The 22,999-nt window shown below is 38.1% G+C and overlaps 1 protein-coding gene across 7 annotated transcripts in view; it reads right to left on the reverse strand.

Moving 5' to 3' along the window:
• The window catches only part of SENP7 (SUMO1/sentrin specific peptidase 7), a 190,787-nt gene that overhangs the window by 122,923 nt on the left and 44,865 nt on the right, over positions 1–22,999 (reverse strand). For all 7 annotated transcript variants that reach the window (XM_010841983.1, XM_010841988.1, XM_010841987.1 and 4 more), the window contains exon 3: positions 2,549–2,601. In XM_010841983.1, the coding sequence (XP_010840285.1) occupies positions 2,549–2,601 (53 nt within the window). The remainder of the gene's footprint in view (positions 1–2,548; positions 2,602–22,999) is intronic.

Below are 22,999 nucleotides of genomic sequence, written 5' to 3' on the forward strand. Positions count from 1 at the left end.
ACACTCCTTGGAAGGAAAGTTATGACCAACCTAGATAGCATATTCAAAAGCAGAGACATTACTTTGCCAACAAAGGTCTGTCTAGTCAAGGCTATGGTTTTTCCAGTGGTCATGTATGGATGTGAGAGTTGGACTGTGAAGAAAGATGAGCACCAAAGAATTGATGCTTTTGAACTCTAGTGCTGGAGAAAACTCCTGCAAGGAGATCCAACCAGATCCTAAAGGAGACCAGTCCTGGGTATTCATTGGAAGGACTGATGTTGAGGCTTAAACTCCAATACTTTGGCCACCTCATGTGAAGAGTTGACTCACTGGAAAAGACTCTGATGCTGGGTGGGATTGGGGGCAGGAGGAGAAGGGGACAACAGAGGATGAGATGGCTGGATGGCATCACCAACTTGATGCACATGAGCTTGGGTGAACTCCGTGAGTTGGTGATGGACAGGGAGGCCTGGCGTGCTGGACAGGTGATGGACAGGCGTGCTGCGATTCATGGGGTCACAAAGAGTCGGACACAAATGAGCGACTGAACTGAACTGAACTGGATGGACCTAGAGATTGTTATACTGAGTAAAGTAAGTCAGACAGAGAAAGACAGATATATGACATTGCTTATTTGTGGAATCTAAAAAATGGTACAAACGAACCTATTTACAAAACAGGAATAGAGTCAAAGACATAGAAAAGAACCTTACAGTTACCAGAGGAGAAAGGGGGTAGGGAGGAAGGATAAACAGTGAGATTGAGATTGACACATACACACTGTTGTTGTTGGGTTGCTAAGTCGTGTCCAACGCTTTGCGACCCCATGGACTGTAACCCACCAGGCTCCTCTGCCCATGGGATTTCCCAGGCAAGAATACTGGAGTGTGTTGCCATTTCTTTCTCCATATACACACACTATTACATATAAAATAGATAACTAATAAAGATCTACTGTATAGCACAGGAAACTCTACTCAATACTCTGTAATGACCTATATGGGAAAAGAATGTTGAAGAGTGGATATATGTACATTATAACTGATTTACTTTGCTGTATACCTAAAACTAACACAACACTGTAAATCAACTACACTCCAATAAAGATTTTTTAATTAAATAAATAAATAAAACTGGGCATAGTAGCAAGATAATGGGCTTCCCAGGTGGCACAGTGGTAAAGAATCTTCCTGCAAATGCAAGAGACGTGGGCTCAATCCCTGGGTCAAGAAGATACCTTGGAGTAGCAAATTGCAAACTGCTCCAGTATCCTTGCCCAGAAAATTCCATGGACAGGGGAGCCTGATGGGCTACAATCTATGGGACTGCAAAGACTTGGACACACATACACACATAGAAGCAATGTAAAATCTCTTTTTTTAACTCCTTTATTAATCTCACTTAAGCTAAATCCAGAATTTTTCCTTTTATTTTTTGCTGCCTGGCATGGCTTGCAGGATCTTAGTTTCCAACCAGGAATCAAACCCAGGCCCACAGCAGTGAAATCACCGAGTCCCAACCACTGGACCACCAGGGAATTTACTAAATCCAGAAAAGTAAATGAAGAAACCACACCCCACAAATTTGAAGTAAGCAAAGGCAGAGTAAGAGTACCCAAAGCTACACTCTCTGTGTGGTCTTGCAAGGTACTCTTGATTTCACAGCCCTCCTTTATGATATCTTCTTCTCACTCTTTTTTTCCAAAAACTGTGCCAAATTAAAGTTCTTTGTGTATAATTAGAATGCTTCAGAGTAAAGTGGCTACTAAATTATTATAATGCAAATCAAGGTACTGCTGCTGCTGCTGCTGCTAAGTCACTTCAGTGGTGTCCAACTCTGTGAGACCCCTATGGCATTTAAATCACAAAATTCTATAGGAAAAAAGATTATCTTTCTAAAAACAGATCAAATCTTTTTCAACACCTTCTAGGTAGGTAGAAACCTCATTTTGCTTGTTTTGCTATTCCTGGCTTATATGAAAGAAATAAATGAAAAAATGTTTAAAAAGATATATACCAAATAGTAACTTTCAGCGCATAACTTGAATACAACACTTCAATATCTACAGTATCATAAATGAATGCACATGAGGTACTCTAATATATTCGATCATCAAATAAATGAGTTATGTTTTACATAAATTTAAAATAATATTTGAAAAGTATACTGGTACATTTTATAATGATTTAAACAAGCCTGGTCCCAGAAAGGACTTCCTATGTTCTAGTTAACCCTTGATTAATTAGGATATACCACTGGTGGCTCAGATGGTAAAAAAAGACCTAAGTTCAATCCCTGAGTCAGGAAGATCCCCTGGAGAAAGAAATGGCTACCCAATCCAGTTATTGTTACCTGGAGAATTCCTTGGACTGAGAAGCCCGGAGGCCTTCGGGTCGCAGAGAGTTGGACATGACTGAATGACTAACACATCCCCCAAAAAACACTGATTAGTTATAGATTTACAGTATTTTCTTTAAAATTTTATTGAAAAGACAAATACCAAAGCACTTTCAATATTATTAACTCTAAAGATAATCCAAAAGTTAAGAGCAAAACTAATACATACCTTATGTAACTCTGAAGACGAAGGCTTTTTCCTTTTCCCTTCTGTGACAATTTCTACAAAGACATGATAAAAATTAGCATTTAAGAAACAACAGAACAGAATTAATCCTTTCATAGCTGTCTTCTGTCTTAAAGTAACTTTTCTTGTTAGATTTACAATTTATAATGATACACTTCACAGAACCTGAAGGACTTACATAAAGGTTAAAAATAAACAGAAGAGTAACAGATTCTCATAAAATTTCTTGATTAAACAATGTATGTACAATGACAACTGAAATACGATAGGTAGCTGACTCTAAGAACTAAGTAAGAAATTCCCTGGCAAAAATCCTAGTATCTGAGAGGTCTTTGATATATTTTGGTTGAACTGTAAGACCAGATAAATTCTTATAATGGGGAACAAGGGGGCTACGGGAGAGGAGAGCAGAGGGTAAGGGCTACATATCTAAGCTTCTATGCAAAAGAGAACAGCTTAGATCTTTCTTCACCATTTTTCAGACTTCCTAACGGATGTTCTTTGTTTCGTTTTCTTTCCTTTTTTTTAAATTTTAAATTTATTTTTCTAACTGAAGGATAATGGCTTGACAGATTTTTGTTGGCTTCTGTCAAACATCAACATGAATGATTCTTTTCTTCAGTCAGCAAATACGTACTTCATGTTTATCATGTGCATGGCACTGTGCCAGCCAGTGGTATTGGGTAGTGAGCAAATTTAACACAGTTAAGTCTTCCTGGAACTTACAATTCACTGGAATTTCTCAATTTTCATAATAAAAATCAATCATAGAGACCCACACATATGTGGTCACTTATTTAAGACAAACACACCCCCCGCAATTCAGTGAGGAAGGGATGATCTTTTCCATGAGTAATGCTAAAGCAATTTTACAACCAAATGATGTAAACAAATAAGTAATAAACATATTATACACAAAAATTATTTATAAATTGATCAAAGACTTAAATATCAAAGACAAAGCTTCTAGAATAAAAATGAAGAGAATATTGTCATGATCTTGGGGTTGGTAAGGATTTTTCAAACAAGATTCAAGTAGTACTAACCATAATGGAAAAGATTAATAAACTCAACTTCATTAAAATTAAAAACTTTTGTTCACCAAACCTCATCACTGAATGAGAAAGCAAACTGCAGACTGGAAGAAGATGATTTATAACACAGTTATCTATGTACAGCACGCTGACTATAGTTAATACTGTGTAATACATGTATCTGTCAAAGGACTCATAACCATAATACATAAAGAACTCCTATAAAGCAAAGGCAAGACAACCCAGTGTTCACAATGGGCAAAACCCTTGAATAGGTACTTCATAAAAATTTTAAAAAAGTCCAAATGGCCAATAAATGTATGAAGTGTCTACTCATTATTAAAGTAGCCCAATTTCATTATTACTAGGGAAGTGCAAGCTAAAATGTCAATAGAATATCATTTATCCTTAGGGTAAAATTAAAAAGACAAGCAATATCAAGGTTTTTTTTGTTTTTTTTTACAATATCAAGTATTGGTAATTGGTCATATTCTATATGACTACAAGTCTCATCTACTGCTTGTGGGAGAGTAAATGAATACATCTACTTTGTCAGTCAGTATCTTCTAAAGTTAGACACCTGCTTACTTAATGTCCAACAATAACATTAATAGATATTTAACCAAAAGAAATGAGTGACTATGCTTCTAAAAGGCATAAGAATGCTATCCTATAAAATGCTATCCTATAAAACAGGCATGTATAAAAATGCTATGTTTGTTCTTAATGACGAAACCTAAAAACAATCCAAATATCCATCATAGGAGCAAGAATAGACCTTTTTAGACAATAGAAAACTACATGAATAAAATTTTTTATACAATAGAAAACTACATAGTAATAAAAAGAATGAATACCTGCTATGCACAATATGAGTACATCTCACAGACATTATGTTCAAAGAAAATCAGATGCAGAAAAATGTACGATTCTATTTATGTGGAATTCAAGAATGGGTAAAACAAATCTATGATGCTATTAGTTAGGATGGTGCAAGTACCCAAACAGGGAAAGACTACTAACTCACTGGGACAGGATACAAGTTGGTCTTCTGAGATGCTCAAAATGTTCCAATCTTCAACTAGGTGATAGTTATACAGGTGTATGTATACAAGTATAAAAAGTCATCAAACATCAAAGACATGGTACTGTGTCATATGTAATTGTTGTTTGCTCACTAAGTTGTGTCTGACTCTTTGCGACCTTGTAGACTGCAGCAAGCCAGGCTCCTGTCACCTTGAATATCTCCCAGAGTTTGCTCAAATTTATGTCCATTGTGTCAGTGATGCTATCTAACCATCTAATCTTCTGCTATCCCCTTCTCTACCCCCTTCTCCTTTTGCCTTCAATCTTTCCCAGCATTAGGGTCTCTTCCTATAAGTGGGTTCTTCACGTCAGGTGGACAAAGTATTGGAGCTTCAGCTTTGGCAACAGTCCTTCCAATGACTATTCAGGGTTGATTTTCTTAAGGATTGACTGGTTTTATCTCCTTGCTATAGAAGGGACTCTCAAGTCTTCTCCAGCACCACAATTCAAAAGCATCAATTCTTCAGGACTCAGTCTTTTTGAATGGTCCAACTCTCACAAACATACATGACTACTGGAAAAACCATAGCTTTGACTAATCAGAACTTTTATCAGCAAAGTGATGTCTCTGCTTCTTAATACACCGTCTAGGTCTGTCAAAGCTTTCCTTCTATGGATCAAGTTTCTTTTAATTTCATGACTGTAGTTACCGACCTCAGTGATTCTGGAGCCCAAGAAAAGAAAATCTGTCATTGCTTCCACTTTTCCCCTTTCTATTTGCCATGAAGTTATGGGAGTGGATGCCATGATCTTAATTTTTTAATGTTGAGTTTTAAGTTGGCTTTTTCACTCTTTCACTTTCACCAAGAGGCTCTTTACTTCCTCTTCACTCTCTGCCATTAGAGTGGTAGCATCTGCATATCTGACATTGTTGATATTTCTCCTGGCAATCTTGATTCCAGCTTGTGATTCATCCAGCCCAGCATTTCACATGATGTACTCTCCATATAAGTTAAATAAACAAAGTATCAATATACAGCCTTGTTGTACTCCTTTCCCAATTTTGAACCAATCCATTGTTTCCTGTCCAGTTCTAACTGTTGCTTCTTGACCCACTTACAGGTTTCTCAGGAGGCAGGTAAGGTTGTCTGCTATTCCCATTTCTTTAACAATTTTCCACAGTTTGTTGTGATCCACACAGTCAAAGGCTTTAACGTAGTCAATGAAGGAGAAATAGATGTTTTTTCTGGACTTCCCTTGCTTTCTCCATGATCCAATGAATTTGATCTCTGTTTCCTCTGACTCTCCAAACCTAGCTGGCATATCTGGAAGTTCTCAGTACACATACTGCTGAAGCCTAGCTTGAACAATTGAGGATAACCTTGCCAGCATGTGAAATGAGAGCAACTGTACCACAGTTTGAACATTTTTTGGCATCACCCTTCTTTGGAATTGGAATGAAAACTGACCTTTTCCAGTCCTGTGGTCACTGCTGAGTTTTCCAAATTTGCTGATATATTGAGTGCAGTACTTTAACAGCATCATCTTTTAGGATTTTAAATAGATCAGCTGGAATTTCATCGTATCCACTCACTTTGTTCGTAGTAATGCTTCCTAAGACCCACTTGACCTCACATACCAGGATGTCTGGCTCTCAGTGAGTGACCATACCATCATGGTTATCTGGGTCATTAAGACATTTTCTGTATAGTTCTTCTGTATATTCTTGCCACCTCTTCTTAAGATCTTCTGCTTCTGTTAGGTCTCACCATTTCTGTCCTTTATCATGCCCATCCTTGCAAGAAATGTTGCCTTGGTATCTTCAACTTTCTTGAAGAGATCTCCAATAGTCTCCATTTTACTGTGTTCCTCTGTATCTTTGCACTGGTCATTTAAGAAGGGCTTCTTATCTCTCCTTGCTATTCTCTGGAACTCTGAATTCAGTTGGGTTTATCTTTCCCTTTCTCCCTTGCTTTTCACTTATCTTCTTTTCTCAGCTATTTGTAAAGCCTCCTAAAGCAACCACCTTGCCATCCTACATTTCTTTTTCTTTAGGATGGTTTTGGTCACTGCCTATTGTACAATGTTATAAACCTCTGTCCACAGTTCTTCAAGCATTCTCTCTACCAGATCTAATCCCTTGAATCATTTCATCACTTTCAAGGATTTGATTTAGGTCATACTTGAATGGCCTATTGTTTTTTCCCACTTTCTTCTTTTAAGCCTGAATTTTGCAATAAGGAACTCATGATCTGAGCCACAGCTAGCTCCAGGTCTTGTTTTTACTGACTGTATAGACCCTCTTATCTTTGGCTGCAAAGAACATCATCAATCGGATTCCAGTACTGACCATCTGGTGATGTCCATGTGTAGTCATCTCTTAGGTTGCTGGAAATGGGTGTTTGCTATGATCATGTTTTCTTGACAAAACTCTGTTAGCCTTTACCCTGCTTCATTCTGTACTGCAAGGCCAAACTTGCTTGTTATTCTGAGTATCTCTTGACTTCCTACTTTTGCATTCCAGTCCCCTATGATGAAAAGGACATCTTTTTTTTTTTTTTTTTTTGGTGTTAGTTCTACAAGGACTTGTAGGTCTTCAAAGAACTGTTAAACTTCAACTTCTTTGGCATCAGTGGTTAGGGGGCAGACTTCTGTCATTTTTGAGGTTGCACCAAAGTACTGCATTTTGAACTCTTCTGTTGACTATGAAGGCTACTCCATTCCTTCCAAGGAATTCTTGCCTACAATGGTTGTCTAATTAAATTCACCCATTACCATCCATTTTAATTCGCTGATTTCTAAGATGTCGATGTTCTCTCTTGCTATCACCTGCTACCATGTCCAGTTTACCTTGATTCATGGACCTAATATTCCAGGTTCCTATGCAATATTGTTCTGTACAGCATAGGACTTAACTTTCACCACCAGACACATCCACAACTGAGCATCATTACCACTTTGGTCCAGCTGCTTCATTCTTTCAGAAGCTATTCATAATTCCCCTCTGCTCTTTCCCAGTAGCATACTGGACGCATTCTGACCTTGGGGGCTTATCTTCCAGAGACATATCTTTTTGCCTTTTCATACAGTCCATGGGGTTCTCCAAGCAAGAATACTATTGTGGACTTTGATTTCTTACTCCAGTCAACCACCTTCTGTAAGAACTCTTCAGTACGACCTGGCCATCCTGGGTAGCTCTGCACCCATGGCTCATAGCTTCCTTGAGTTTGTTGCAACCATGAAGAGACTATATGTGGTACCTCAACTTAATAATTAAAAAACATTTAAAGTAACAGTTATAACAAATGGGCTATAACTTATCCAGAAATCTACAGACCTGAAACAATTTATCTCATTTCATAAAAATAGTGTGAGTTTCACCAAATGCATTTCCTCGAGTAATCACTGACATAAAAATCATTTTAACTTCTATACTTAAGCTTTTGATAGTTTTAAACAATTGTCAATAAAGTAGTACTTCTTTTTTTATTATTTTTTTTAATAAAGTAGCACTTCTTGAACTACCAAAAACAAGTAACACTTAAGTAAATGTTAAGAACCTCTTAAAAAAAAATAGAAAGCCTTTCTTATATAAATTCAATTTCTAGTCAATTTTCAACTTAATATATAGGGCTTCCATGATCCAGTGGATGTTGGCAATTTGATCTCTGGTTCCTCTTCCTTTTCTAAAACCAGCTTGAACATCTGGAAGTTCACGGTTCACGTATTGCTGAAGCACGGCTTGGAGAATTTTGAGCATTACTTTACTAGCATGTGAGATGACTGCAATTGTGTGGTAGTTTGAGCATTCTTTGGCATTGCCTTTCTTTGGGATTGGAATGAAAACTGACCTTTTCCAGTTCTGTGGCCACTGCTGAGTTTTCCAAAGTTGCTGGCATATTGAGTGCAGCACTTTCACAGCATCATCTTTGAGGATTTGAAATAGCTCAACTGGAATTCCATCACCTCCACTAGCTTTGTTCGTAGTAATGCTTTCCAAGGCCCACTTGACTTCACATTCCAGGATGTCTGGCTCTAGGTCAGTGATCACACCATTGTGATTATCTTGGTCGTGAAGAACTTTTTTGTACAGTTTTTCTGTGTATTCTTGCCACCTCTTCTTAATATGTTCTGCTTCTGTTAGGTCCATACCATTTCTGTCCTTTATCGAGCCCATCTTTGCATGAAATGTCCCCTTGGTATCTCTAATTTTCTTGAAGAGATCTCTAGTCTTTCCCATTCTGTTGTTGTCCTCTATTTCTTTGCATTGATTGCTGAGGAAGGCTTTCTTATCTCTTCTTGCTATTCTTTGGAACTCTGCATTCAGATGCTCATAACTTTCCTTTTCTCCTTTGCTTTTCCCTTCTCTTCTTTTCACAGCTATTTGTAAGGCCTCCTCAGACAGCCATTTTGTTTTTTTGTATTTCTTTTCTATGGGGATGGTCTTGATCCCTGTCTCTTGTACAAGGTCACGAACCTCCATCCATAGTTCATCAGGCACTCTATCAGATCTAGAAAGTTCTAGATCTATCAGATGGTCTATCAGATCTAGAGAGTTCCAGAAAAACATCTATTTCTGCTTTATTGACTATGCCAAAGCCTTTGACTGTGTGGATCACAATAAACTGCGGAAAATTCTGCAAGAGATGGGAATACCAGACCACCTGACATGACTCTTGAGAAACCTATATGCAGGTCAGGAAGCAACAGTTAGAACTGGACATGGAACAACAGACTGGTTCCAAATAGGAAAACAAATACGTCAAGGCTGTATATTGTCACCCTGCTTATTTAACTTCTATGCAGAGTACATCATGAGAAAGCCTGGGCTGGATGAAGCACAAGCTGGAATCAAGATTGCCGGGAGAAATATCAATAACCTCAGATATGCAGATGACACCACCCTTATGGCAGAAAGTGGAGAAGAACTAAAAACCTCTTGATGAAAGTAAAAGTGGAGAGTGAAAAAGTTGGCTTAAAGCTCAACATTCAAAAAACGAAGATCATGGCATCTGGTCCCATCACTTCATGGCAAATAGACAGGGAAACAGGGGAAACAGTGTCTGACTTTGTTTTTTGGGGGCTCCAAAATCACTGCAGATGGTGAATGCAGCCATGAAATTAAAAGACTCTTACTCCTTGGAAGGAAAGTTATGACCAACCTAGACAGCATATTCAAAAGCAGAGACATTACTTTGCTAACAAAGGTCCATCTAGTCAAGGCTATGGTTTTTCCAGTGCTCATGTATGGATATGAGAGTCGGACTGTGGAGAAAGCTGAGGGCCGAAGAAGTGATGCTTTTGAACTGTGGTGTTGGAGAAGACTCTTGAGAGTCCCTTGGACTGCAAGGAGATCCAACCAGTCCATTCTGAAGATCAGCCCTGGGACTTCTTTGGAGGGAATGATGCTGAAGCTGAAACTCCAGTACTTTGACCACCTCATGCGAAGAGTTGACTCATTGGAAAAGAGTCTGATGCTGGGAAAGGGGGAGAAGGGGATTACAGAGGATGAGATGGCTGGATTGCATCACCGACTCGATGGATGTGAATCTGAGTGAACTCCAGGAGTTGATGGACAGGGAGGCCTGGCGTGCTGCGATTCACAGGGTAGCAAAGAGTCGGATGCAACTGAGTGACTGAACTGAACTGGACTGATATAGGGCTTCCCTGGTGGCTCAGTGGTAAAGAATCTGCCTGCCACTGCAGGAGACACGGGTTTAATCCCTGATTCAGGAAGATGACGCAGGGCAAATTAAGCCTAGCGCCAAAAATACTGAGACGAGACTACAGACCTCAGAAGCCACAACTACTGAGGCCAAGTGCTGCAACTGCTGAAGCCTGAGCACCAGAGCCTGTGCTCCACAAGAAGAGAAGCCAATGCTGAGAAGTTCATGCTCTGCAGCAAGAGTAGCCCCTATTTGCCACAACTAGAGAAAAGCCTGTGCAGCAACGAAGACCCAACACACCCAAAAATAAATAAATAAACATTTTTAATAAATAAATATACTTTTAAAGTAATACAAGTTGTCTAAATTGAAGTTTACAGATTTTTTGCATATTTCTTTTAATTAATACTATTGTGATTTCCCAAAATTTTAGAGGTTTTTATAACTGAGTTGTTCCAACCTATATAAGATTGGTTGGAGTATTTTAATAAACATACGATGTACCTCTGCTTGTGACTGTCTAGTATAACACAGTGCTCAAGGATAAAATTATTAAAGCCAGAAAACCTAAATTTATATCTTGGCTTACTAGCTGTGACTTCCCTGAGACTCAATTGCATCCATGCATGCTTTGTAGTATCCAACTCTTTGGGACCTCATAGACTGTAGCCCTCCAGGTTCCTCGGTCCATGGAATTTTCCAGGCAAGAATATTGGAACAGGTTGTCATTTCCTAATCCAGAGACTTAGTTTCTCATCTCTAAAAAGGGGAGTATATACAGCTTTTCGATTGCTAAGATTAAAGTGAGATAGGCTAATCTCCCTAAAAAAAAAAAGCAAAAATAAACAAATGGGACCTAATAAAACTTAAAAGCTTTTGCACAGCAAAGGAAACCATCAACAAAATGAAAAGATATGTATGGAATGGGAGAAAATATTTGCAAACAACGTGACTGATAAGAGCTTAATTTCCAAAATATACAAACAGCTCATATAATTCAATATTAAAAAAAAAAACTATGGGCAGATGATCTAAGTAGACATTTCACCAAAGAAGACATACAGATGGCCAGAATCACTTAATAAACAATCACTTAATTGCTAATTAATAGAGAAATGCAATTCAAAACCACAATGACATATCGCCTCACACCAGTAAGAATAAATATCATCAAAAAGTCTACAAATAATAAATGCTCGAGAGGGTGTAGAGAAAAGGAAACCCTCCTACATTGTTGGTGGGAACTTAAATTGGTACAGCCACTATGAAATACAGTATGCGGGTTCCTTACAAAACTAAAAATAGAGCTACCATGATTTAGTAAACCCACTCCTGGGCATATATCCAAAAAAGATGGAAATTCTAATCCAAAAGATACAAGCAATCCCAATGTTCACAGCAGCACTATTTATAAGAGTCAAAACATGGAAGCAAACTACATGTCTGTCAACAAGTAAATGGATAAAGATAAAATGGATAAATGGATAAATATTCCACACACATAATGGAATATTACCATAAAAATGAAATACTACCATTTGCAGCAACATGAAAGGACCTAGAGAATGTCATCCTAAGTGAAACAAGTCAGAAAAAGATAAATATGACATGATATCACTTGAATGTGGAATCTAAAAGGTAATACAAATGAATCTATATACAAAACAGAAATAAGACTTATAGACATGGAAAACAAAGTTATGGTTATTAAAGGGGAAAGGAGGGGCAGGAGAGAATAAATTTTGACTATGGGATTAGCAGGGCAAAGCCAAGAGAATGCACTGGTCATAGCAAACACTCTCTTCCAACAACACAAGAGAAGACTCTACACATGGACATCACCAGATGGTCAACAACGAAATTAGACTGATTATATTCCTTGCCGACAAAGATGGAGAAGCTCTATATAGTTAGCAAAAACAAGCCCAGGTGCTGACTGTGGCTAAGATCATGAACTCCTTTCTCCAAATTCAGACTGAAATTGAAGAAAGTAGGGAAAACCACTAGACCATTCATGTATGACCTAAATCAAATCCCTTATGATTATACAGTGGAAGTGAGAAATAGATTTAAGGGACTAGATCTGATAGACAGAGTGCCTGATGAACTATGGACAGAGGTTCATGATACTGTACAGGAGACAGGGATCAAGACCATGCCCAAGAAAAGGAAATGAAAAAAAGCAAAATGGCTGTCTGAGGAGGCCTTACAAATAGCTGTGAAAAGAAGAGAAGCGAAAAGCAAAGGAGAAAAGGAAAGATATACCCATTTGAATGCAGCGTTCCAAAGAAAAGCGAGGAGATATAAGAAAGCCTTCCTCAGTGATCAGTGCAAAGAATTAGAGGAAAACAATAGAATGGGAAAGACTAGAGATCTCTTCAAGAAAATCTGAGATACCAAGGGAACATTTCATGCAAAGATGGGCACAATAAAGGACAGAAATGGTATGGACATAACAGAAGCAGAGGATATTAAGAAGAGGTATCAAGAATACACAGAAGAACTATACAAAATAGATCTTCATGACCCAGATAACCATGGTGGTGTGATCACTCACCTAGAGCCAGACATCCTGGAATGGGAAGTCAAGGAGCCCAAGGAAGCATCACTATGAACAAAGCTAGTGGAGGTGATGGAATTCCAGTTGAGCTATTTCAAATCCTCAAAGATGATGCTGTGAAAGTGCTGCAAATCTCTCAACATGCCAGGAAATCTGGAAAATTCAGCAGTGGCCACAGGACTGGAAAAAGTCAGTTTTCATTCCAATCCCAAAGAAAGGCAATGCCAAAGAATGCTCAGACTACTACACAATTGCACTCATCTCACATGCTAGTAAAGTAATGCTCAAAATTCTCCAAGCCAGGCTTCAACTGTACATGAACCGTGAACTTCCAGATGTTCAAGCTGGATTTAGAAAAGGCAGAGGAACCAGAGATCAAATTTCCAACACCCGCTGGATCATCGAAAAAGCAAGAAGAGTTTCAGAAAAACATTTATTTCTGCTTTATTGACTATGACAAAGCCTTTGACTGTGTGAATCACAACTAACGGTGGAAAATTCTTCAAGAGATGGGAATACCAGACCACCTGACCTGCCTCTTCAAAAATCTTTACACAGGCCAGGAAGCAACTGTTAGAAATAGATATGGAACAACAGACTGGTTCGAAATAGGGAAAGGAATACGTCAAGGCTGTATATTGTCACCCTGCTTATTTAACTTATGTGCAGGGTACATCCTGAGAAACGCTGGGATGGGTGAAGCACAAACTGCAATCAAGATTGCCGGGAGAAATATCAATAACCTCAGATACGCAGATGAAACCACTTTTATGGCAAAAAGCAAAGAACTAAACAGCCTCTTGATAAAAGTTAAAGAGGAGAGTGGAAAAGTTGGCTTAAAGCTCAAAATTCAGAAAACTAAGATCATGGCATCCAGTCCCATTACTTCATGGCAAATAGATGGGGAAACAATGGAAAAAGTGAGAGACTATTTTGGGGGGCTGCAAAATCACTGCAGATGGTGACTGCAGCCATGAAATTCAAAGACACTTGCTTCTTAGAAGAAAAGTTATGACCAACCTAGACAGCATATTAAAAAGGAGAGACATTACTTTGCCAACAAAGGTCCATCTAGTCAAGGCTATGGTTTTTCCAGTAGTTGTGTATGGATGTGAGAGTTGGGCTATAAAGAAAGCTGAGTGCTGAAGAATCAATGCTTTTGAACTGTGATGTTGGAGAAGACTCTTTGGGAGTCCCTTGGACTTCAAGGAGATCCAACCAGTCCATCCTAAAGGAAATCAGTCCTGAATATTCACTGGAAGGACTGATGCTGAAGCTGAAACTTCAATACTTTGGCCACCTGATGGGAAGAACTGATACACTGGAAAAGACCCTGATGCTGGGAAAGATTGAAGGGAGGAAAGGGGGAGGAAAAGGGGACGACAGAGGATGAGATGGTTGGATGGCATCACTGACTCAATGGACATGAGTTTGAGTAAACTCCTGGAGTTGGTGATGGACTGGGAGGCCTGGAGTGCTGCAGTCCGTGGGGTTGCAGAGTTGGACACGACTGAGCAACTGAACTGAACTGATGTGATTAATGGACACAAAGTACTACACATAAAATAATTAAGCAATAAGGATTTACTGTATAACACAAGGAGAAATATTCACAAGCATTTAGTATGACACAGGAAATAACATTCAATATCTTATAATAACATAATGGAAAATAATCTAAAACATATATATATATACACACACACACACATACACACTATATATATAGCTGAATCACTGTGCTGGACACATGAAACTTACACAATATTGTAAATCAACTGTACTTCAAAATAAAGTGAGATTGTCTATATTAAAATATTTAGATTATATCTGGCAAATAGTATAAAATATGTAAAAGAAATAACTTATTATTTTATACTAAAATATCCCTCTTTAAGAAACATTAATGCATTTGTATTAGCATATAGAAAAATTCTAGTTATTCCCATTCTAAATATATATATATATATTCTTTACATATTCAAGTTAAATAATTAGAAAGCATGACTTTTTCCCAAGTAGTTTGTGGAGCCATTCATCACTTATTTATTCCATAAACATTTACTTTAAATAACAATAATTTCCATTGCCAGGCACTATGCTAAATACTTTACTCACATTATTTTACTTAATCCTAACAAAGGCCTTGTGAATTCAGTAATGGCATTATCACTATTTTATAGATGAAGATGTTAGGTTTGAATAATCTAAATAACTTGCCCAAGGTCGCCATGTTAATCCATCCCTGGTCTGAGTCCAGAGTTCGTATTGTTAACCAGCACACTCTAGGTATGCTAGATGTTATAGGGATAAAAAATAAGACAGTCCCTGTCACAGGGTTAACAGGATAACCGCAGAGGTTAAACAATGCAGCAGCTAGAATAGATGATGGAATCTGGTAAGCCTACATAAGAGGTACAGAGACCTTTGAAGTTTAAAATTAGGAATACTTCTTCTAACTTTGAATTATTTTTTGAAATATTTTTGAGTTAATTAGGAGATAGTTCTTAAAAGGCACAGTTGAACTGGATTTTGAAGTAAGTTTTGGATAATAAGTTTTAGATAGGCAGAAATAGGTGGGAGCACAGTGCAATGCTAAGTGCAGCCAAACAGTGAATTACCCAACATAGGGGACAGTAGGTCCCCTACATATGAACCTTCAAGTCATGAACTTTCAAAGATGCAAATATGCACTTACATGTCCAAACACCTAAGTTACTTCACATGTCTCGTGCATACTGTCAAATGCCTGCATCCTCTACAGTGGCTGTGTTTTTGTGTGCTTTACAGTATACAGTAGTACAGTATCTTTAATTCAAGTCCAGGATGTCCAGAAGCAAGAGGGTAGATAGAACTGAACCCAGCAAGGAACCAGATCCTGTGCCATCAACATCAGGTGTGAGTGAAACTGCAGCTTGCCCTCCATCTCTTATTGCTGACGATCCTTCAGCTCTACCATCTCCCACCCTCTTCCTCTTCCGGTCCGTAACTCTTCTTGCCTGTTCACTCGATGCCACCCCCTGTATACCAGCTGTTGTACTGTACTACTGTATTTTTCAAGGTACTGTAAGATTAAAAATGTTTTTAGTGTGTTTGTTTCTTTGTGTATTATTTATATGCAAAGTATTATAAACCTATTACAGTACAGACAATTCTGTTAGTTCAGTACCTAGGCTAACTTTATTAGACTTACAAACACACTCACAGAATGGAACTTGTTCATATGTTACATATCAATAAGCAGCAGCAGCTCACATTAGCCTGTCTCCTAAATTATTTAAGACTCATATTAGAGGTAGCCATCTGAGAGGCAAGTTTGAGACAGCACCATTATAGCAACGTTCCAGTCGGCATCTTTACAGCTACTCAATCCTATCTATAAACCACTCCTTGTGTTACTACATTCCTCTAATATACTTTCCAATCCTTTCCCTTCTATCACCAGGCCTGGGAATCACATTTCAATGCCCTATATTTCAATCCCTACAGCTTATTACAGTGCTATTCTCTCATCTCAGACAATGCCTCATTACTCTTTCCACTACATTTTTTTTTAACTTGACCCTTGAGTACATGTCTTTTTAATATTCTTTTCGCTTTCTGTTTTTTTTAATTGAGGTATAGTCGTCATCTATACTCTTCTCTATCTCCTCCCTAGCCCACCAAATTCCTTTCCCAAGTCAATACATTTTCCTTATAGCCTTCTCACTGAACATTTCCTCCACCTTAGTTTAACCGAATCCTTTTTATTACTTATGCTTTTATTACATAATTATATAATTAAATTATACAGATTTTTATTGACTACACTATTTTTAAAGACACTCTCAAGATTCTTCTCACATTTATAAAAATAGGGGAAGAGATTAACAACCTCCTTCCCCACCACCACTTTCAACTAATATTCAATCCTTCTTGCAACAATTCCCATAACTTGTATTATTACCTTATCCATATTATAATTGCCCTGAACTGACCCAAGATCCTCTCCAACATTCCTAAATACTCTGATTCTTGATTCATAGTTTTCCTATCATTAAAAATCTACCATCATACTGGAGCTCTAAAACTTTCAAAAATCAACTCACGCAATACAATGGACTCATCTTAATTTACTTGAGTCCAACAAACTACTTCACATCACATTCCCATTTCCACAACATGCATTAATGAATGGATGGATTTAAGAAATAGCATTACACTTTGCGGGCTTCCCTGGTGGCTCAGACAGTAAAGAATCTGCCTGCAATGCAGGAGTTCACAAATGTGAATTTCTATTTTACAATACACTGTCCTTTGACTCTTTTGTTTTCTCACTCACACTAAACACGTTACCCCCACATCTTATAACACCCTTTAGTCCTAAGTAAAACTAAATTATTTTCGGCCCCAATTCTTGCTCCTGGACTGCTTAGCACCGTTAAAGAAAATCACATAATTTTAATAACCACAACCACTACTATCTATGGAGTCACATTTATTTTAACAAAGACTTTTTCAAAACTAGTTAACAGTTTCATTCATTCATAATTGACCTCCTACTGTATTTTGAGCTCTAAATACCACCTGAAAGTCTTTCTCAAAAGATGATGTTGACTCCTGTTTCACTTATAAGTCATGACTGCAATAGCCTTAACTTCTCAAAATTTATCTGTATCTTTATCCATCTTCCCTCCTTTCTGCAAGTCTTAACAAGCTGTCCTTTGAGTCTCCCCATTTCTCCTAGGACCTCACCCTATCAGTTATCTTTCATCTGGTATCTTTCCCTCTCCACTGACCCCTTACCTAGGCCACACAAATCTATCCTTTCTACCTAATTCTGTACTCCTTGTTCCAGAATACTCCTTTCCTTCATAACTCATTTTCTGCTTCCTCACACCACTCATTCATTTAGCCTCTTGAAATGTCTTTTCTCCTACTGCTGTACTAAAATCAGTGGTTTAAAAAAAAAAAAAAAAATGACCTAATTGCCAAATCCAGCATCCTCATACTACTTTAACTCTCTGACTTACACTGTTTTTCACTCTCCTTTCCTTCTCAAACCTATCATACTCCTTCTAATCTGCCTATCTAACTGCTTACCAGTGTTTCTTCCTCCTTACTTTGAAATTAAATACATGTGATTCAACACTTTTCTCACTCCATAGTTTTCCTGTGGGTAATTCTATCTACTCCAATGGCTTCAGCTAACATCACGACAAATAACGTAATATTACAATGATTACTTGTATCTTCTGGTTTTGAACTTCAATTATGGTTCACCGGATGATACATAATATACAGATATCATCTGGACCTATTTTAAAAAGTGTACCATCCTGTGACACTAGATTCTCAAGATGAAACTGAGGGTTGAGGGAAAAGTTTCAAAATCAATCAAATTTGAAAAACACTGCATGTGCAGTCACTCTCTTGGAGAGGCAAAATGTATATCAGCATAGCAAAAGCTCCAAAAAATCCTGCAGTATGTAACATTTTCTTATAACTACAGTTGTCACACTTATTTGTCCATGAAACCTTTTTTCCAAGTAAGGTCCATTAACATCCTATGAGAGTTAAAAAGATTAAAATTATATTTTCTAATCAGAAAAACCACATTTTAAATCCTGGCTCTGCTTCTTTTATTGCTAACAGTTACTTACCCTCCCTAAATTCCAGGCTCCTCATCTGTAAATCAGATATAATAACCAGCTCAGGAAGCTTTTGAAGGAACTACAACATTTGTAAAATTCTCAGCACACTGTTTAGAACCTAAGTACTCAAAAAACATTATCTATCCTTAAGTGCAAATGAGAATCAACAAAGATTTCCAAGATGTTGCCTTAACAGTTGACAACCTGAAAGGGAAAGGGAGAAGGATGTTGCTCAGTCGTGTCCGACTCTTAGCGACCCCATGGACTGCAGCCTACCAGGCTCCTCCGTCCATGGGATTTTCCAGGCAAGAGTACCAGAGTGGGTTGCCATTGCCTTCTCCATGACAACCTGAAATTTCCTTCGACTTTCCTGTTATAATTCAAAAATTCATTTGAACATTGTGATCTATGACTCGATAATATCTGTCACATTGTTGCTGTTGCTAAGCATTTCCAATGGTCATTCTCCCTTGAATGAATGACCCATGCACTTTATTATTTCATTCAACTGTCAGTAACCTGTCTCTGGTGCCAATAATTTTTAATCTGTGTCCCCATGTAATTCACTGCTTTGATATGCTGTGAACTTGGAAATAATATATTTATCTTTATTGGGGTTATAAATAATTTAAACACATAGATACAATATAATACAAAGAAAGCCTGCAGAAGCTTCTCATGAGTGAGATTTAGTATATAAAAATACCCTCTCCTCTCATGCTCAGAGGTATTTCATATTTAATTCCTGATTCATAGCCATATTCCAGAAAAGTAGGTAATCAGATTTTGTGGTACTTCTATTTATGGACTGTTTATTATTAATAATTCATTTAAAAACAATAAGCACATTGCATGTTAACATTTTTTATTTTTTAAGCAACTTTATTTCCCCAAAATTAAGAAGAGTGGCCTTATTTTACTTTTCCCAGCTCTTTAACATCTGACTTACTGAAAGACAGATGCCTTCCTCTATACGCTTCTGCATTCACTCTGTTGTGATACAAGTCATGTAACCTCTGGAAAACTGTTCTGTACACATGTGGGAGATTAAGAGGAAAAGGCAAACCATGCCTTAAAATTATGAAAGTCTGACCACAGACCCAAAAGGAACTCAGGGAACCTAGAGATTCCCAGACCATACCTTGAGAACCAGCACCCAAAACAAATAAGCCAGAAGCTATTCAGCTCCTACAGTTGCCAATTATGTGAGTCCACAAATACTTGTTTTGCGTTTAGCTTAAACCCACTGGAATTGGGTTTCTGCTACTTGTAACTAAAAGAGGTCTGAGCAGTACACTATGCAAGGCTTAATTCTTCCGTGTTCAGCAGGAAGTTTAGGAAAACCTAGTACAGACTCACAGAAGAAACTTTGTCTTATTTTCTCTTTCTATGCTATCCACCTTCCTTATACCTCTAACTTAAAATTTGTTTCATTAATCAAATTTCTATCTTTGGTTACTTATGAAAGTCTCATGACTACAAATGTCATTCCAGTCATTCAAGTTCCAGTTATTCCTAGAATGCACGCGTGCATCCAGTTATCAGTCGTACCTGACTCTTGGTAACTCTTTAGACTATACTCCTCCAGTCTTTTCTGTCTATGGAAATTTCCAGGCAAGAATACTGAAGTGGGTTGCCATTTTCTTCTCCAAGGGATCTTTTCAACCCAGGATTGAACCCAGGTTGCCCACACTGCAGGCAAATCCTTTGCCGCAGAGCCACTGGGGAAGCCCAATTAGCAACCATCCTAATGAAATAGCAACTGCATGCATACAAATGTCACACAGAATTCAGGATCCTTTTAAGCCAACAGACTGTTCTGAGATTTCGTATGAGAAAATTAAAAACACACTATTAGGAAAAAGGGCTTCCCAGGTGGCGCTAGTGGTAAAGAATCTGCCTGCCAGTGCAGGAGATATGAGAGACATGGGTTTGATCGCTGGCTTAGGAAGATCCCCTGGAGAGCATGGCAATCCATTCCTGTATTCTTGTCTAGAGAAGCCCTATGGACAGAGAAGCCCGATGGACTACAATCCACGGGGTCGCAAAAAGACAGAAGTGAAGCAATTTAGCACAATTAAGAAAAAATTAATTCTTAAAAAAATTCATATTCATCTGTTAAAACCAGATGAATACTGGAGAACAGCTAGTTAATATAAGATCTGAAAATGGTTTTTATTCTACATTAACAATTACTTTTCAGAAAGGGCAGCTCCAAAAGGGAAGTCAGCAAGAAAAAAAAAAAAACCTCTCCAGAGGGATAACTCCCATAACTATCAATGTCTTTTAAGAATTAACAATTTTACTCTCAAATTTTACTTTCTACAACTACTGGCATCAAATTAACTGTAATAAAAAAATAAATAAATCTAAGTGTAACCAGGTAAAGATGATGGGATCTGCTGAAGAGTAATGCTAATATCTTGCCCTTCCCCCTGAAACAATGTACTAAGCCAAGGAGAAATGCATTTATTGAAAGAAGGCTGTGTTTATTAAAGTGAGGTATGACTACTCCCAAAGTTCTGTGTGAGGAAGCACACAAATGACACCAGACAAACATTCTGCCTTTTCCTTATGTGTCAATTTTACTTAAAGGTTTTAGGGGAGAAAAAAAAGTGTAATAAAATAAACATGATCTACTGGCAGCATACATATACATACACATGTGTGTATATATGTATATGGCTTTTCAGGTGGCACTAGTGGTAAAAAAAATCCACCTGCCAATGCAGCAGACACAAGGGACATGGGTTTGAGCCCTGGGGTGGGAGGATCCCATGGAGTAGGAAAGGGCAACCCTTCATGTATTACTGCTTGGAAAATTCTATGGACAGAGAAGCCTAACTGGCTACAGTCCACAGGGTCAAACAAAGTATATATGTATATATACGTAAGTGTACATATATATATATATATACACATATATATGTGTGTATATATATGTCAGGTCAGTTTATTTCTCTTCCTTGGTTGTTATACAACAAAAATTTGAAAGGTTTAAAACAATAGACAAGTTACAGCTCAGTTCAGCTCAAGCAGACAGATCTTTTATTAGACAGACACTCTCAACACACAGCAGCAGGCTCACCCCAAAGGAGTCATCCTCCCTATTCCTTTTGGCTTTCCCCTCTGTATACTTCCTGTCTTCTTTTTTTGGTTGTGCCCTGTGCAAATATAGGGCTTGTACCCACTACCAATCAATGAATCAATGAAAGGGAATGCAAATGAGCATTCGTTCAAGGCCAACTGACAAATGCAACTTATATAACAGCAGACTCTGCTGTGTATGTCTTCCCATAATTCAGTGTTATAATCAGATGTATATATGTGTAGAATGTTTACAAACCCTTAATGGGTTCCTAGCTGCCTAAGGGTACTTGAGGAAGCCCCTGTGATTAGTTTGTATCCAGTGTATCCTAGGGTGCATGTGCTAGAGTTGGAGAAGTTACCCCCTGGTTATTTTGTAGCAAATGTGTGAGCTCCTGGGTGTGTCTGGGATGGGGTTTAGAGATCAGCTTGCATCCTTTTTGGCTAGGCCACCCCTCCTTGCTCATGTCTAACACACACACGAATCTGAATGTGTGTGTACTCAATCATGTCCCACTCTTTAAGACCCCATGAACTGTAGTGGGTTGCCATTTCCTATTCCAGGGTATCCTCCCCACCCAAGGATCTAACCTGCGTCTCCTGCAACTCCTGCATTAGCAGGAGGATTCTTCACCAATGCACCACCTGGGAAGCCCTATATCTATACATATATATTAATATAATACATACATATACTTTCAAAGGCAAAGAATATAGACTACACACACATACACACACACACAAATGGTAACACTGGTTGCTTATGAAAAGGAATTTCAGGTTTTCCGCTGCTTCACGCAATGTCCCAGAGATCCTTGCTCACGCTTCTTTGCAGCCAGAAAAAGACTGAGATGCACTGCCACAAGGGAACTCAAATAAATTTAGAATTGTTAAGACTATCTATTCAACAACAGACGGCACATTAAGAAATAAGAAAATGAAATGATTCGTTGTGTGTTAGTGTACTAGACTGTAAACTTATCAAAGAGCCCCTACTCCCTCCTCCTCTGGTAGGTCCACAGGACTTAAAACAGGAACTTAGGTACCCTTAAAGGACGAGATCTTTAAGGAAAACTTGCTGACTGGGAGGAGCTCCACCTGACTTCTTACAACACCCTCTTTTGTGTTTCTAAAATCCAGTACCCAAAACTAAAGATAATCATTTAACTGCCAAAGCATTTTCAAAAAGAAAAATATGCTGAGAATAAAAACACAACGAAACAGGGCTTCAAGTCCTTTGTTAGACTTTTTAATCACTTTTGGAAGAAGGGGGTGTCTAGAAAAGAAAAGGGTTATTAAGCGGGCTGGCTCCTAAGTCCACGCAAGGCACGATGTTTGCAGCAATTTAGACGAGAAATGTCTGGACAAGGAAATGGCAACCCACTCCAGTGTTCTTGCCTGGAGAATCCCAGGGACTGGGGAGCCTG

This window comes from Bison bison, unplaced genomic scaffold (assembly GCF_000754665.1).
Source record: "Bison bison bison isolate TAMUID 2011002044 unplaced genomic scaffold, Bison_UMD1.0 scf7180017864168, whole genome shotgun sequence".
In the NCBI taxonomy this organism is placed as follows: domain Eukaryota; kingdom Metazoa; phylum Chordata; class Mammalia; order Artiodactyla; family Bovidae; genus Bison; species Bison bison.